The sequence below is a fragment of the Somniosus microcephalus genome, chromosome 2, assembly GCF_052327205.1.
Source record: "Somniosus microcephalus isolate GS21.2 chromosome 2, FLI_Smic_1.0, whole genome shotgun sequence".
Taxonomy (NCBI): domain Eukaryota; kingdom Metazoa; phylum Chordata; class Chondrichthyes; order Squaliformes; family Somniosidae; genus Somniosus; species Somniosus microcephalus.
This window is the reverse complement of record NC_140988.1, coordinates 155,651,619-155,666,848: the sequence shown is the minus strand read 5'-3', so window position 1 is coordinate 155,666,848 and position 15,230 is coordinate 155,651,619. Positions and strand designations below refer to the sequence as shown.

Sequence of the window (15,230 nt, the reverse complement as noted above, 5' to 3'; positions counted from 1 at the left end):
AGCGGCGAATGCCTTTGCTTCGCTGCTGACTGTAAATTCCGGGACATGGTCTTGAGCATACAGGCCAGGAAAGTCCTAGTTCCAACCCAGCCTGTGCTGAGTTGGCTTATTTCATTGGAGGCATCGAGAGATGCTATAATTGGCCCAAATTCCTCTGGTTAAGGAGGAGAAAGTCCTTTTCCTGATGACCGTGCGTACATCGGATGAGAACAGACTCTGCTTGGCGCTATCTGCAGTGAATAGCCTGCAGCACCTGTGGAACTGCACCACAGCAAGGACTTCATGACTTCAGGAGAAGGGGAGCGAGTATAATTGCTGTAATGTTTAGAAGGCTCCCATCACACAAAGATGTTTGGCAAACAACTGAACAACTGGCACATGCTGTTTGTATTTCCTGCCATCTTCAGATTTTGTCAGAGGTAACTTGGATTGAGAGGGAGCCCATTGCCAGAGCGTTTTGATGCTTCCCGATGATTGGAGCATTAGTTCCATTGTGTAGCTGTTGATTTTTATTTTTGGTTTCTGCATTGCCTTGATGTCCATTTTCCTTTTGAAAACAGTAATAATGTCTGCTTTTAAATGTGTGTCTGGTTTTTTATTTTGAAAACAGGTCTCTCTATGCTAATTTTGAGCAGGAGCTTCGTGTCAAAGGGATACCAGTCTTTCGATTCGTGTTGCCAAGTGAGATTTTTGCCAATGTTTCTGACAACCCAGCAAATTCTGGTTTCTGTATTCCAGCCGGCAACTGCCTGGGATCAGGTGTACTGAACGTGAGCACATGCAGGCAAGGTAACCGGCTTAAAGTCACCTGTTGTTAAATGATAGTGGGGTAGGCGAAGAGGGGAGTTCTGGATCTTCCAAGATGAAATTAAAGTTTTTGTCAACTAATATTACAACAGCAGGGTTTTTAGATTTGTAGTCTTTTAAGCATTTATTATTCCTGCTTCTGATGTTCCCAATAGTAAGTTACCAAGCAGAATAGAAGTCAGTTCAGTCATCTACTGTAGACTGCACTGCTGTTTTTAGATACTGAGATTGATCTAGGCTGACACTCCAGTGCAGTACTGAGGGAGTGTTGCATTGTCTGAGGTGCCCGTCTTTTGGATGAGACGTTAAACCGAGGCCCCATCTGCCCCCTGAAGTGGATGTAAAAGATCCCACGGTACTATTTGAAGCAAAGCAGGGGTGTTCTCCCCTGGTGTCCTGGCAAATACTTATCCATCAAGCAACATCACTTTTATAAAAAAATAAAAAAAAAATTAGCTGGTCATTATCTCATTGCTGTTTGCGGGACCTTGCTGTGCGCAAATAACATTACAATTGCTACACTTGAAAAGTATTTTGGCTGTAAAGCACTTTGGGACGTGTTGAGGTTGTGAAAGGTGCTATGTAAATGCAAATCTTTCTTTGAAATTAGCACTTGTGTTCCAATTTCCTTCTTTGAAATTGCTACTGGAAATAAGGCAATGTTTGTATAATTCTTTGTAGCTATACCTCATAATTGGAACGAAAAGCAAAATACTGCAGATGCTGGAAATCTGAAACAACAAAAACAAAAAATGTTGAAAACACTCAGCCGGGCAGGCAGCAACTATTGGGAGAACAGAGAAGTAGCTGTTTCTGATGTGGACCCTCCCTCAGAACCGGAGAAAAGAACAGATGAACAGCATTTTAAGAGAGTAACAGACAAAGGGGTAGGGAGGACATGCAGCATCCAAACGTACGTGCGTGCACAAAATGACCTGTAAGGTGCTTTAGTGGAAAACTGGAGAAGGGATAGATAAGCACGAGATAACGGGAGGCACGATGAAAAAAATCAAAGGAATAAGAAGATGCTTAGATGACAGAGAACATGTGCATAGCTGAAAGAGGTGGCAGATGAGGCACATCGAAATAGAAGTATGTAAAACTCGCAAATCTGAGCAGGCGCCAGCGGCCCAGAGCCTGGTAGAAGGGAGGAAAGATCAGGTCAATGCCAACCTTGCCAGCACTGTGTTCTGACTGAGGTTCTTCACACCAACCCATTTCAGTCATACCCCACCATTGTGGCAAACCTGTTCTACATCGCCAGCGCCTCCTGCTGAAGACAAAGTGGGAGCTGGGGTTGAGGTCTGAAATTATTACTTTATTATTAGTCTGAAATTATTAGGGTTGCAGACTGCCTCTTCCTCGAGCTTGCGTTGAGTTTCATTATCCTTGGCCTTCTATACTGTTTCGGAGGTCAGAGTGGGATTGCGACAGGGAATTGGAAGTGACGGGTGACTCATATCGAGGCTGCACTTGCAGATCTCATAGTTGGCATTTGAAGCTCACAGGATGTTGCGTTTTTAATAATTCTACTGAAAGCCAGCTGGTTTTTATTTTGCAAATAACTGAGGGCATTCAGCATTTTGTATGTGTGTGCTGTACAGAAAAATAATTAGCATTTATACTGTGTCTGTCTTGTTCTTGGGATGTTCCAAAGAGCTCCACGACCAATTAATGGTTTTTGAAGTGCAGTCTCTGTTTTGTAGGCAAACATGGCAGCTAATTTGTGCACAGCAAGATCTCACAAGTAGTAGTTAGATAAATCATAGAATGGTTAAAGCACGGAAGAAGGCCATTCGGCCTGTCGAGCTCGTGCCAGCTCTCTGCAAGAGCACTTCAGCTAGTCCCACTCCCTCTCCCTTTCCCCGTAGCCCTGCAAATTTCTTTCCTTCAGGTACTTATCTAACTCCCTTTTGAAAGCCACGATTGAATCTATCTCCACCACCCTTTCAGGCAGTGCATTCCAGATCCTAACCACTCGCTGCGTAAAAACGTTTTTTCTTATGTTGCCTTTGGTTCTTTTGCCAATCACCTTAAATCTGATTCTCAACCCTTCTGCCAATTGGAACAGTTTCTTTCTATCTACTCTGTCCAGACCGCTCATGATTTTGAACACCGCTATCAAATCTCCTCTCAATCTTCTCTGCCCTAAGGAGAACAACCCCAGATTCTCCAGTCTATCCACGTAACTGAAGTCCCTCATCCCTGGAATCATTCTTGTAAATCTTTTCTGCACCCTCTCTAAGGCCTTCACATCCTTCCTAAAGTGCGGTGCCCAGAATTGGACACAATATTCCAGTTGAGGCCGAACCAGTGTTTTATAAAGGTTCATCATAACTTCCACGCTTTTGTACTCGATACCTCGATTCATGAAGCCCAGGATCCCGTATGCTTTTTAACTACTTTCTCAACCTGCCCTGCCACCTTCAGCGATTTGTGCACATATACCCCCAGGTCTCTCTGTTCATGCACCCCCTTTAGGATTGTACCCTTTAGTTTATATTGCCTCTCCTCATTCTTTCTGCCAAAATGTATCACTTTGCACTTTTCTGCATTAAATTTCATCTGCCACGTGCCCATCCATTCCACCAGCCTGTCTGTCTTCCTGAAGTCGATCACTCCTCTTCACTGTTGACTACCAAGTTTTGTGTCATCTGCAAATTTTGAAATTGTATCCTGTACACCCACATCCAAGTCATTGATATATATTAAGAAAAGCAGTGGTCCTAGTACCGACCCCTGGGGAACACCACCGTATACCTTCCTCCAGTCCGAAAAACAACCATTCACCACTACTCTGTTTCCTGTCACTTAGCCAATTTTGTATCCATACTGCCACTGTCCCTTTTATTCCATGGGCTTCAACTTTGCTGGCAAGCCTATTATGTGGCACTTTGTCGAATGCCTTTTGGAAGTCCATGTACACTACATCAACCGCATTGCCCTCATCAACCCTCTCTGTTAACTCATCAAAAAACTCGATCAAGTTGGTTAAACATGATTTGCCTTTAACAAATCCGTGCTAGCTTTACTTAATTAATCCACACTTGTCCAAGTGAGTGATAATTTTGTCCTTGGTTATTGTTTCTAAAATGACCAGTTGCTTTGTTTATTTTGAAGGTGTTGATTGATTTGAGGGATAATTGTTGGCCCGGACACTGGGAGAACCATCCTGCTCCTCTTCTTCGAATAATGCCATAGGATCTTTTACATCCACTCGAGCAGGCAGACTGGACCTCAGTTTAACATCATAGCTGGTCAGTCAGGAATATGTGCTCAAGTACCTAGAGTGGGGGATGAACTCTCGATTTGACTTGGAGGCGAGAGTGCTACTGCTGGGCCAAGCTGACACAAAGACAATATTTGTGGTGGTGTCTGTTTCTCTGCTCCTAGATATCTAATTTTATTTGTTACTGTGGCAGATCACCATTTACTATTAGTGAATATAACCAGCCCTAAAAAAAATTCTTTCCTCCGCTAGTGTGCGTAAGTTTAATATTTGCATGCATTCATTGCACAGTATAGTTTCAATTTAAACCAACGTCGCCTTATTTACAGAGTGCAATACTGGCCCTCTCAAACAACTGAAGTTTTTTTTCTTTTGATACAATAGGTGCTCCTATTATTATTTCTTCTCCACACTTTTACCAGGCAGATCAAAAATATATTGATGATATCGCAGGAATGCATCCAGACAAGGCGAATCATGAAACTTTTCTGGACATAAATCCTGTAAGTAAATGTAATTCACTTAAAAATGAAAAATAAGGATAAGGCATGTGCCTCATCACCTGAATATAGCAACTCATACAGCAAAACCAAAGTCCATTGCACAAAGATAAGTGCTACAGTACACATCAGCACAGTCACTGTTTCCCAGTGTCCTTTGCAAGCTAAGCTTCACTTCAGCGATCACTCACTATGGCGTTGTACCTTGTATATGGTGCACAATGAATGTATATTAATATATATATTGTAACCTAAGAACTATAACTTTAAAATAAAAATGGATGAGACATTTCCTTGGCATTTTGTGCTATCTTAAATGACTTGTAATCACATTTATTGAAGGAGGACAATCCTTAAGGCAGAAGATTCAATAACTTAGTTTGTTGCATTTTTTGATATGGCATAGTAACGATCTCATGCCATCTACTGGTAATTGTTGGAACTGCAATCTATGTTTTTAAGTATTTTCCAGAGTATGACTGGATGGTTGCAATTTTAATATCCATTTAAAGCTGGGTTAGTTCTTTAGTTTGCCTCTATTTATTTAGAATGTTCTTTTAATTTATTTTAGTGCTGCTAGGGCTGTAGAGGCTAGAACATCGCATTCTGTTATTGGTGGCTTGTTTTGAAACAATGTTGTTGGTGTATACAGTTGACAACTACGATATAAATATACATGTTTTGAAGTTGGGACTATGATGGGTTGGAGAGGGAAAGAGGAGGTACAGGTTGAAAGGGTTACAGGGGAGGAGATGGAATATGGTCTCTTCACAGCCTGCCTCTGCTGGACCACATCCCCCTGTCATTTCTGCTGTTCTATTCCTGACCGCTCACCAGGTGGGCAGTTGGCTCTGGTGCACACTTTAGGAAGATAATGGCACAAGCAGAAGGTTGGACAGGGAAGTGAAAACTGAACCTATCTTGTGTTGGGGAGCAGTGGGTTTTGAGAAATAACTGAGGCAGGTGGGTATGTAAGACCCGGTGGTTGGGGGTCTTGCATACCCACCAACAAGTGCTACCCCACCCCAGTGAGCTAAACACTCCCCCGCCCCCCAAAACAACACACACAACTTTTGGACCACCTTAGTACTGTTAAACTCAAGAACCATGCCCTGTGACAATCTCAACACCTGCGCCACCATTCTACTGAAGCCCTATCCCAGTTGAGGTGATTTACAGGAACCAGCCCCCCCTCTATGCTCTGCAACAGGTACCTAAGTCCAATTAAATCTTCCCTATCACCCTCCTGGTATTGTTGCACTTTGTTTTTACAGTAAAAGATTCAACTTGTTTATGTAGGTAAAGGAACATATTGGTCCTTGTTTGAGGTTTTCACAGAAAAACGGGGCACCGTGGAATCTGATCTCCCAAAACACTGGTTTAAAAACTAAGTATTGATCCAATTTCACTGACAAAAGTAGGTCTGAATTAATGAGGCATAACACCCCTATTGTTATAAAAGTATATCGCTGACTTGTGAGTAATGCTACACGAGGCAGATAGACCCAAATCTATTTGTTGAAAAGCACTGATCCTTAGGAACACCACCTGGCACTAACTGCCCCTCCCTCCTCCTTTCCTCTGCCCACCCAAAGTCCGAGCAAGTCTCTCTCCGTCCATGTTCGTGGACTTTAAGGCCTTTGTTTCTAAGTAACAAAATGTTACTTTATTTTGTAAATAAAGATCCACCCACTGCTTCGTATATTGGGAGCACTACAAACATTTTCTGGTTCCCAGACTCACTGTTGCTCATGAGCAACAATGTGACTGTGGGCGCTCAGTTTCACCATTATTTTTTATTACTTTCAGAGTACTCAATTGTGGATGTAATCTTTCCTTCCCATTTTAATCATATCAGTTTGGCACCACTACATGTCACTCTAGTAGTTTCTAACAGATCTAGAAGTAATTAATGGTGCAAGGTGTGTGATTGTTTAAAAAAGTGTGGTCTCATTCTTAATAAATCTTGATGTTCTAGCGATAAGGCAATTGCATTTAAGAAGTTGTAAAATGCCCTGCACAGCAAGCTTTGTATACACTGTTTCCCCACTAGAAAGAATATTTGAGCAAATCACTCTGGGTGCCTCCCTTGTACCTCTTAATGAATGACTTATAAAGTTGGATGGGAATGGCATGTTCTACAAGGACATTCTGCAAATTAGCTGAAGTAAAATAACCAACAATATAAAATACATTTATCGTCACTTTTAAAAGCAATAACTCTACTGGGAAACACTTGTCCCTTCAATCTTCTATTTGAAGCTATACATTGCTGGATTGGATTACTTCAACAGACTGATTTCAGCAGTGCCGGGTATCATGGAGCTGCAGGGAAACCCCCTTGGCTGAAATTGCCATAGTGTTTGTTTCAGAATTTGCCTGGGGTCGGGAGGGGTGGGGGCGCCAGGATGAATTGGAAAATGTATAGGCTTCTGAAGAAGATCCCTACAAATATATAAAAGTAGTCAACTTTGTTCACATCGAATGTTGCGTTTTGGGGTTTTTTCCACTAGATACTCACCTTGGGTTCAGAATCGCTGACGACTTGCATCCATGCCTACAGTCGTAAGGAATTTATTATAGATTGGTGAACAGCACACAGGAAAAAAATAGACTTAAATTGCATTACTGTCTAAATACACAAGGGCACACCTGTCTGTACTGACTTATTTTACTGTTTAGCTTACAGGACTCCTCGTGAGGGCAGCAAAACGAGTTCAGATCAATGTTTACGTTGAGCAAATAGAGGGATTTCAGTAAGTAGATTTTAAAATATTGTGTAACACCAGTGCTTGGTGAGGAGGGTTTTGGGGATAATACTGTTCTTGGAAACATCATTAAAATTACATTTATTTAAAATGTAGTGCTTTTATGTTTTGTCAAAAATTGCATTAATAGAGGATTTGCACCTCTGAAAGCCATTTATGATTCCTAACAGTTTTGAAACCAGCTTTTGGTTTATCTCATAAATTTTTAATATCAATACATGAGGGAAAGGCTGTGTTTCCATAAAATGTTATTGTGACCTGTGTTTGGAAGATTTTCTCTTCATTAATTTGATCACAAAACATTGGAAAAATAGAAACTCATTTTGAGACCATTTTAAGAACATAAGATCATAAGAAATAGGAGCAACAGTAGGTCATTTGAACCTGCTCCGCCATTTAATAAGATCATGGTTGGATCTTTTACCTCATCTCCACCTTCCTGCACTATCCCCATATCCTTGATTCCTTTCGTATTCAAAAATCTATCGATCTCTGTCTTGAATATACTCGCGACTGAGCCTCCACAGCCCTCTGGGGTAGAGAATTCCAAAGATTCACCACCCTCTGAGTGAAGAAATTTCTCATCTCAATCCTAAATGGCCGACCCCTTATTCTGAGACTGTGACCCCCTCTGGTTTTAGACTCCCCAGCCAGGGGAAACATCCTCCCTGCATCTACCCTGTCAAGCACTCAAAGAATTCTGTACGTTTCAATGAGATCACCTCTCATTCTTCTAAACTCTAGTGAATATTGGCCTAGTCTACTCAATCACTCCTCATAGGACAATCCCCCCATCCCAGGAACCAGTCTGGTGAACCTTTGTTGCACTCCCTCTATGGCAAGTATATCCTTCCTTAGGTAAGGAGACCAAAATTGTACACAATACTCCAGGTGTGGCCTCACCAGGGCCTATATAATTGCAGTAAGACGTCTTTACTCTTATACTCAAATCCTCTTTTAATAAAGGCCAACCTACCATTTGCTTTCCTAATTGCTTGCTGGACCTGTATGTTAACTTTCAGTGATTCTTGTACAAGGACACCCAGGTATCTCTGAACACCAACATTTCCCAATCTCTTGCCATTTAAAAAATACTCTGCTTTTCTATTTTTCCTACCAAAGTGGGTAACTTCACATTTCTCCACATTATATTCCATTTGCCATGTTCTTAGCCTGTCTATATCCCCTTGAAGCCTCTGCATCCTCTTCACAACTTACATTCCTACCCAGCTTTGTATCATCAGCAAACTTGGATATATTACATTTGGTCCCCTCATCCAAATCATTGATGTAGATTGTGAATAGCTGAGGCCCAAGCACTGATCCTTGCGATACCCCACTAGTTACAGCCTGCCGACCCGAAAATGACCCGTTTATTCCTATTCTCTGTTTTCTGTCCGTTAACCAATCCTCAATCCATGCTAGTATATTACCCCCAATCCCATGAGCCCTAATTTTGTTTAATAACCTCTTGTGTGGCACCTTATCGAATGCCTTCTGAAAATCCAAATACACCACATCCACTGGTTCCCCCTTATCTATTCTGCTAGTTACAACCTCAGAAAACAGATTTGTCAAACATGATTTCCCTTTCATAAATCCGTGTTGAATCTGCCCAATCCTATTATTATTTTCTAAGTGCCCTGTTACCACGTCCTTAATAATAGATTCTAGCATTTTACTCTCTCTCTCTCTCTCTCTCCCTCCTTTCTTAAATAGTAGAGTTACATTTGCCGCCTACCAATCCGCCGGAACCGTTCTAGAATCTATCGAATTTTGGAAAACAACAACCAATGCATCTACTATCTCTCTAGCCACCTCTTTCAAAACCCTAGGATGTAGGCCATCAGATCCAGGGGATTTATCAGCTTTCAGTCCCATTAATTTCTCCAGTGCTATTTTATTGCTAACACTAATTTCTTTCAGTTCCTCATTCTCGCCTTGGTTCTCCACTATTTCCAGGAATTTTTTTGCGTCTTCTTCCATGAAGACAGACACAAAGTATTTGTTAAATTTCTCTGCCATTTCCTTATTCCCCATTATAATTTCTTCTGTCTCAGCCTGTAAGGAACCCACATTTACTTTTGCTAATCCTTTCCTTTTTACATACCTATAGAAGCTTTTACAGTCTGTTTTTATGTCTCTCGCTAGTTTACTCTCATATTCTATTTTCCCATTATCAATTTCTTGGCCCTCCTTTGCTGAATTCTAAAATCCTCCCAATCCTCAGGCGTACTACTCTTTTTGGAAACATTATAAGCCTCTTCCTTTGACCTAATTCTATCTAACTTCTGTTGTTAGCCATGGTTGGACCACTTTTCCTGTGGGGTTTTTGTGCCTTAAAAGAATGTATATTTGTTGTAAATTATGTATTAATTATTTAAATGCTAGCCATTGCTTCTCTACCATCATACCTTTTAATGCAGTTTCCCAATCTACCTTAGCCAACTTGCCCCTCATACCTACCTGCTTTGTTTAGATTTAAGACCCTAGTTTCGGATTTAACTAAATCACTTTCAAACTTATTGTCACTCTTCCCTAAAGGCTCCTTTAATACAAGGTTATTGATTAACCCTTTCTCATTGCACAATACTAGATCTAAAATAGCCTGTTCCCTAGTTGGTTCCTCAACATACTGATCTAGAAAACTATTTTGCATACATTCCATGAATTCGTCCTCCACACTATTACTGCAAATTTGGTTTGCCCAGTCTATCTGTAGATTAAAGTCCTCCATGATTACTGTATTACCCTTGTTACATGTGCCTCTAATTTCCTGATTTATACTCTGCCCTACATTACAACTACTGTTTGGGAACCTATAAACAACTCCCACCACTGTTTTCTGCCCCTTGCTTTTCTTAGCTCCACCGAAACTGATTCTACTACTTGATTTTCAGAGCTAAGATCCTTTCTCTCTAGTGTCTTTATCCCATCCTTTATTATCCCTCCTCCTTTTCCATTTTGCCTATGTCTTCTAAAAGTTAAATATCCTGGAATATTTAGTTCCCAACCTTGGCCACTTTGCAACCATGTCTCCGTCAAGGCTATTAGATCAAACCTGTTCATTTCTATCTGCGCTATTAATTCATCTATTTTGTTGCGAATGCTTCGTGCATTCAGATATAGTGCCTTTAGCTTTAACTTATTTCTATTTTTCATGATGTCACCTTAGTCACTGATGCCTTATTTTCTTTGTTACTCTCTCTGTCCCTTCCTGACCTCTGCTTATTTTTACCCGAAACTCTACTCTGCTCCAGAGCCTTGACACTTCTCTCGCTGCTTTTAAATTTGCTCTTTCCTGAATCCTCCTACCCCCCCCTTCATTAGTTTAAAGCCCTGTCTACTACCCTAGTTATTCAGTTCGCCAGGACACTGGTCCCAGCCCAGTTTAAATGGAGCCCGTCCCAATGGAACAGCTCCCTCTTTCCCCAGTACTGGTGCCAGTGCCCCATGAACTGAAACCCTTTCCTCCCACACTGCTCTTTGAGCCACACATTTAAACATCTAATTTGTTTGTCCCTATGCCAATTTGCGCGTGGCTCAGGTAACAATCCAGAGATTATTACCTTTGAGGTTCTGCTTTTTAAATTGGATCCTAGCTCTTCAAACTCCCTCGGCAGAACCTCATTCCTAGTTTTACCTATGTCGTTGGTTCCTACATGGACCACGAAAACTAGATCCTCCCCCTCCCACTCCAAGTTCTTCTCCAGCCGCGAGGAGATGTCTTTAACCCTGGCACCGGGCAGGCAACACAACCTTCGGAACTCTCGGTCGTGGCTGCAGAGAACAGTATCTATCTCCGTGACTATACTGTCCCCTACCACAACTATATTCCCTTTCACTCCCCCCACTTGAATGGCCTCCTGCACTATGGTGCCATGGTCAGCCTGCTCATCCACACAAGCAGCAAGAACCTCATACCTGTTGAACAAGGGCAAAGGCTGAGGCTCCTCCAGCACTGCACCTGGGGTCCTCTTACCTGCCTGAGTTGCAGTCACACCCTCCTGTCCCTGAGCACTAACCAGACCTGTACCACTACCTAACCTAAGGCGTGTGACTGTCTCCTGGATCAAAGTGCCCAGGTAACTCTTTCCCCCTCCCTGATGCCCTGCAATGTCTGCACCTCAAACTCCAGCTAAAAAACTGAGCTGAGGTTCCTCAAGATGCAGGCACTTATTGCAGATGTGGTTGTCTGGGATCACAAATGCTCTCCACAAGCTCTCACAAACTGCAACATTTCCCAATCTCACCATTTAAAAAATATTCTGCTTTTCTATTTATGCCAAAGTGGATAACTTGTATACATTATACTCTGCCTCCTCACATAAGTCATTGATGTAGATTGTAAATTTTCTCTTTAGACTTTTTTTTTTACTGCCTCCTGTAACTTATTCAACAGATTTGGATGGTCAGACTATTTGGCCTTGTAACCTGCTTCTGATTTCTACTGTTTAATGCATAACCTTTGCTCTTGTCTCCATTGCAAACCAGCAACTACCCAGGACCCAAGCTCCTCTGCCTATTCCACCCATCTCTGATCCTACTGCCCATGCCACTCGTTGCTACGCCCCGACGAGCACCTTTCCCCTGTGGCCCCAATTTATTGTCCATTCTGGATGGATTAACAACTTTTATAGGGTCTTTTAATATATTTCCCAGAGTGCTTCATAAGTGAAAAACTAACACTAAGGGCTGAATTTTCCAAGTCGGTATCGGGTCGGAAAGTTGTTTTTTTTTACAGCGGTTCAGGAACCCGCTGTCGACTCGCTCCCACGTACCTTTCCTACAGCCGCATCTGTCAGCATTGAGCCGACCTGACCTGCAGCAGCGGGGGACCCAATTGAAATCACTGAGATACTTTACAGGCACTTGAGCATTTTTCCCCCTACTTTTTAAATTCCCCTGCATGGCCACGGAATTCACACAGCTCCGGAACCACGTCTGTCAACCTGAGGTGTGAGTTCTGTGGCCATTGTTCCAGCTGATTACTTGACAGCGTAGAAAACAAACCAAAATAAAAACATGTTGATTACATCAGCTAACAGATTGATGGAGATTCTGTTCTACTTGAAAAGCTATTGATAAATGTTAATTTTTTACTGGCCATTCTTGGCTGTTGTCTTCCAACTGAACAGTAATTGCAGTGAATTGATCTGCACTATAAAAAAAAAAATGACATCATTTAAGTAAATTTTTGTGTTGTTTCTGGTCAGGCTTTTCTCACAGTATACTGTGATTGTCCAGTTACACATTAAATCAAGTCATCAACTTGGAGAGTTGGGCACTTGGAGAGGTTTAAGCTAATTAAGGAGAGCCAACATGGATTTGTAAAAGGCAGATCGTGTTTGATTAATCTAATTGAATTTTTTGATGACGTAACAGGGAAGATTGATGAAGGGAATGCAATGAATGTGTCTACATGGACTTTAGGAAGGCATTTGACAAAGTACCACATAGAAGGCTGGTTAACAAAATTGAGGCTTATGGAATAGGTGGGTCAGTGGCAGCTTGGATAAGGACAGAAAACAGCGAGTTGTGGTAAATGGATGTTTTTCAGACTGGAGGATGGTAGACAGTGGTGTTCCCCAAGGGTCAGTGCTGGGGCCACTGCATTTTTTTAAACTACCTGGATATTGGAATACAGTAGAATTTCTAAATTTGACGATGACACCAAACTTGGGGGTGTAACAAACAGTGAGGATGATACCAATCGACTACAACAGGACATAGAAAGGCTAGCACAATGGGCAGACAAGTGGCAGATGGAATTTAATACAGAGAACTGAGGTGATGCATTTTGGCAGAAGGAACGGGGAGAGGCAATATACACTTAATGGCACAGTTTTAAAGAGTGTGCCGGGACAGAGGGACCTGGGAGTTCCTGTGCATAGATCCCTGAAGGTGGCAGGACATATTGAGAGAGTGGTTTGCAAAGCATATGGGATCTTGGGCTTCATAAATAGAGGTATTGAGTACAAAAGTAGAGAAGTTATGCTGAACCTTTATAAAGCGCTGGTTAGGCCACAACTGGAGTATTGTGTCCAGTTCTGGTCACCACACTTTAGGAAGGATGTGAAGACCCTTGAGAGGGTGCAGAGGAGATTTACCAGAATGGTTCCGGGGATGGGGTATCTTAGTCACAAGGAGAGGTTGGAGAAGCTGGATTAGTTTTCATTAGAGCAAAGGAGGTTGAGGGGTGATTTGATAGAGGTGTACAAGATTATGAAGGTTTGGATAGGCTAGATGGGGAAAGGCTGTTCCCACTAGTTGATGGTACAAGGACTACGGGACACAGATGCAGGGGGGGATGTGAGGGAAAACTTTTTTACGCAGCAAGTGGTGAGGACCTGGAACTCGCTGCCGACGGATGTGGTGGAAGCAGAAACCCTCAATGTTTTCAAGGGGAGACTGGATAGGCACTTGAGGGAAGTAAACTTGCAGGGCTACGGGGATAGAGCGGGGGAATGGGACTGACTGGATTGCTCTCCAGAGAGCCGGCACAGACTCGATGGGCCGAATGGCCTCCTTCTGTGCTGTTATGACTCTATGGCCTAGAAATTGGGTTGAGGCGCCAAGTTCGCCTGGGCGCTGATTTTTGCGCAGCGTTCGGAGCATTAACAAATGCCAGAAATTCAGTTTCAGTGCCCCTAGAGGGAGACGGGGCGAGGCTCGAGGTGCTCCGCATCCCTCTTGGGCGCTGAAATGGAATGTCGCAGCGCAACGTGCCGCAGCGCCACACGCTGCGGCACGGCACGCTGCGGTACTGCAGGCCTTCCTCCCATTGTTAAGGGGGCGGGGCCTGCAAAGGCGCGATCCCCGAACGCGAGTGCCGGCAAGAGAGCCCGGCACCGAGGAGAAGTGCCGGGCTCTCGGGGAAATAGCCGGCAATGCCGCGAGGGGGTGGGGGGGGTCAGGAGGCCGGGGACGGAGGTGCTGGCAGGCGGCCGCCCCGCACCTCCACCTTAACTTGCGCCACTGCCGGCACAGCAAGGCCCTGTGAACCGGGTGCGGGTAGCGAATGGCGCTACAGCGGCGTTCGCTACCTAATGGGGCGCTTCACACACCGATGATTTCATCGGTGGCGGCGCAGCGTAACAGGCTAACGCCACCATTAGCGCCCCCGCTGAATATCGCGGGCGGCGCGGCCAGTGGCGCTACAGCCACTGACTGCCCTCTTTAGGCGCTAATAGGTGGCGCTACATACCCAATTTCTCCCCCTATGACTCTGACTCCACTGTAACCGAGAGATTGAGTAGACTAGGCCTATATTCTTTAGCATTTAGAAGAATAAGAGGTCATCTCATTGAAACATATAAAATTCTTACAAGCTTGACCGGGTTGATGCAGGTTGGATGTTTCCCCTGGCTGGGGAGTCTAGAACCAGGGGTCACAGTCTCAGAATAAGGGGTTGGCCATTTAAGATTGAGATGAGGTGAAATTTCTTCTGAGGGTGGTGAATCTTTGGAATTCTCTACCCCAGAGGGCTATAGATGCTCAGTGGTTGAGTATATTTAAGACAGAGAATGATAGATTTTTGGATATTAAGGGAATCAAGGATATGGGGATCGGGCAGGAAGGTGGAGTTGAGGTAGATGATCAGCCATGATCTTATGGAATGGCAGAGCAGGCTCGAGGGGCCGAGTGGCCTACTCCTGCTCCTATTTCTTATGTTCTTATATTCTCATCACTCATTCCACTGGTTCAATTTGCTTTCAGTCCTGAATATGACCAATTTAATTTCAGTCTGAGACTTTAGGGTGAATTTCTGCAGAGGTTCTCTCACTTGTCCAATGTTAACTTCAACGGAAGAGCTGCAGAAATCCCAGGAACACATTGTAAGCACCACTTGCGCTGTTTGTCAGGGATTCCGCAGCTCTTCCGCTGAACTTGCATAAGATTGTAAATCCACTCCTTTACAATTAC

At 43.2% G+C, this 15,230-nt stretch overlaps 1 protein-coding gene across 2 annotated transcripts in view; it reads left to right on the top strand.

Moving 5' to 3' along the window:
• The window catches only part of scarb2c (scavenger receptor class B, member 2c), a 95,426-nt gene that overhangs the window by 47,534 nt on the left and 32,662 nt on the right, over positions 1-15,230 (top strand). For both annotated transcript variants that reach the window (XM_085964247.1, XM_085964240.1), the window contains exons 7-9: positions 611-789; positions 4,421-4,539; positions 7,219-7,292. In XM_085964247.1, the coding sequence (XP_085820373.1) occupies positions 611-789; positions 4,421-4,539; positions 7,219-7,292 (372 nt within the window). The remainder of the gene's footprint in view (positions 1-610; positions 790-4,420; positions 4,540-7,218; positions 7,293-15,230) is intronic.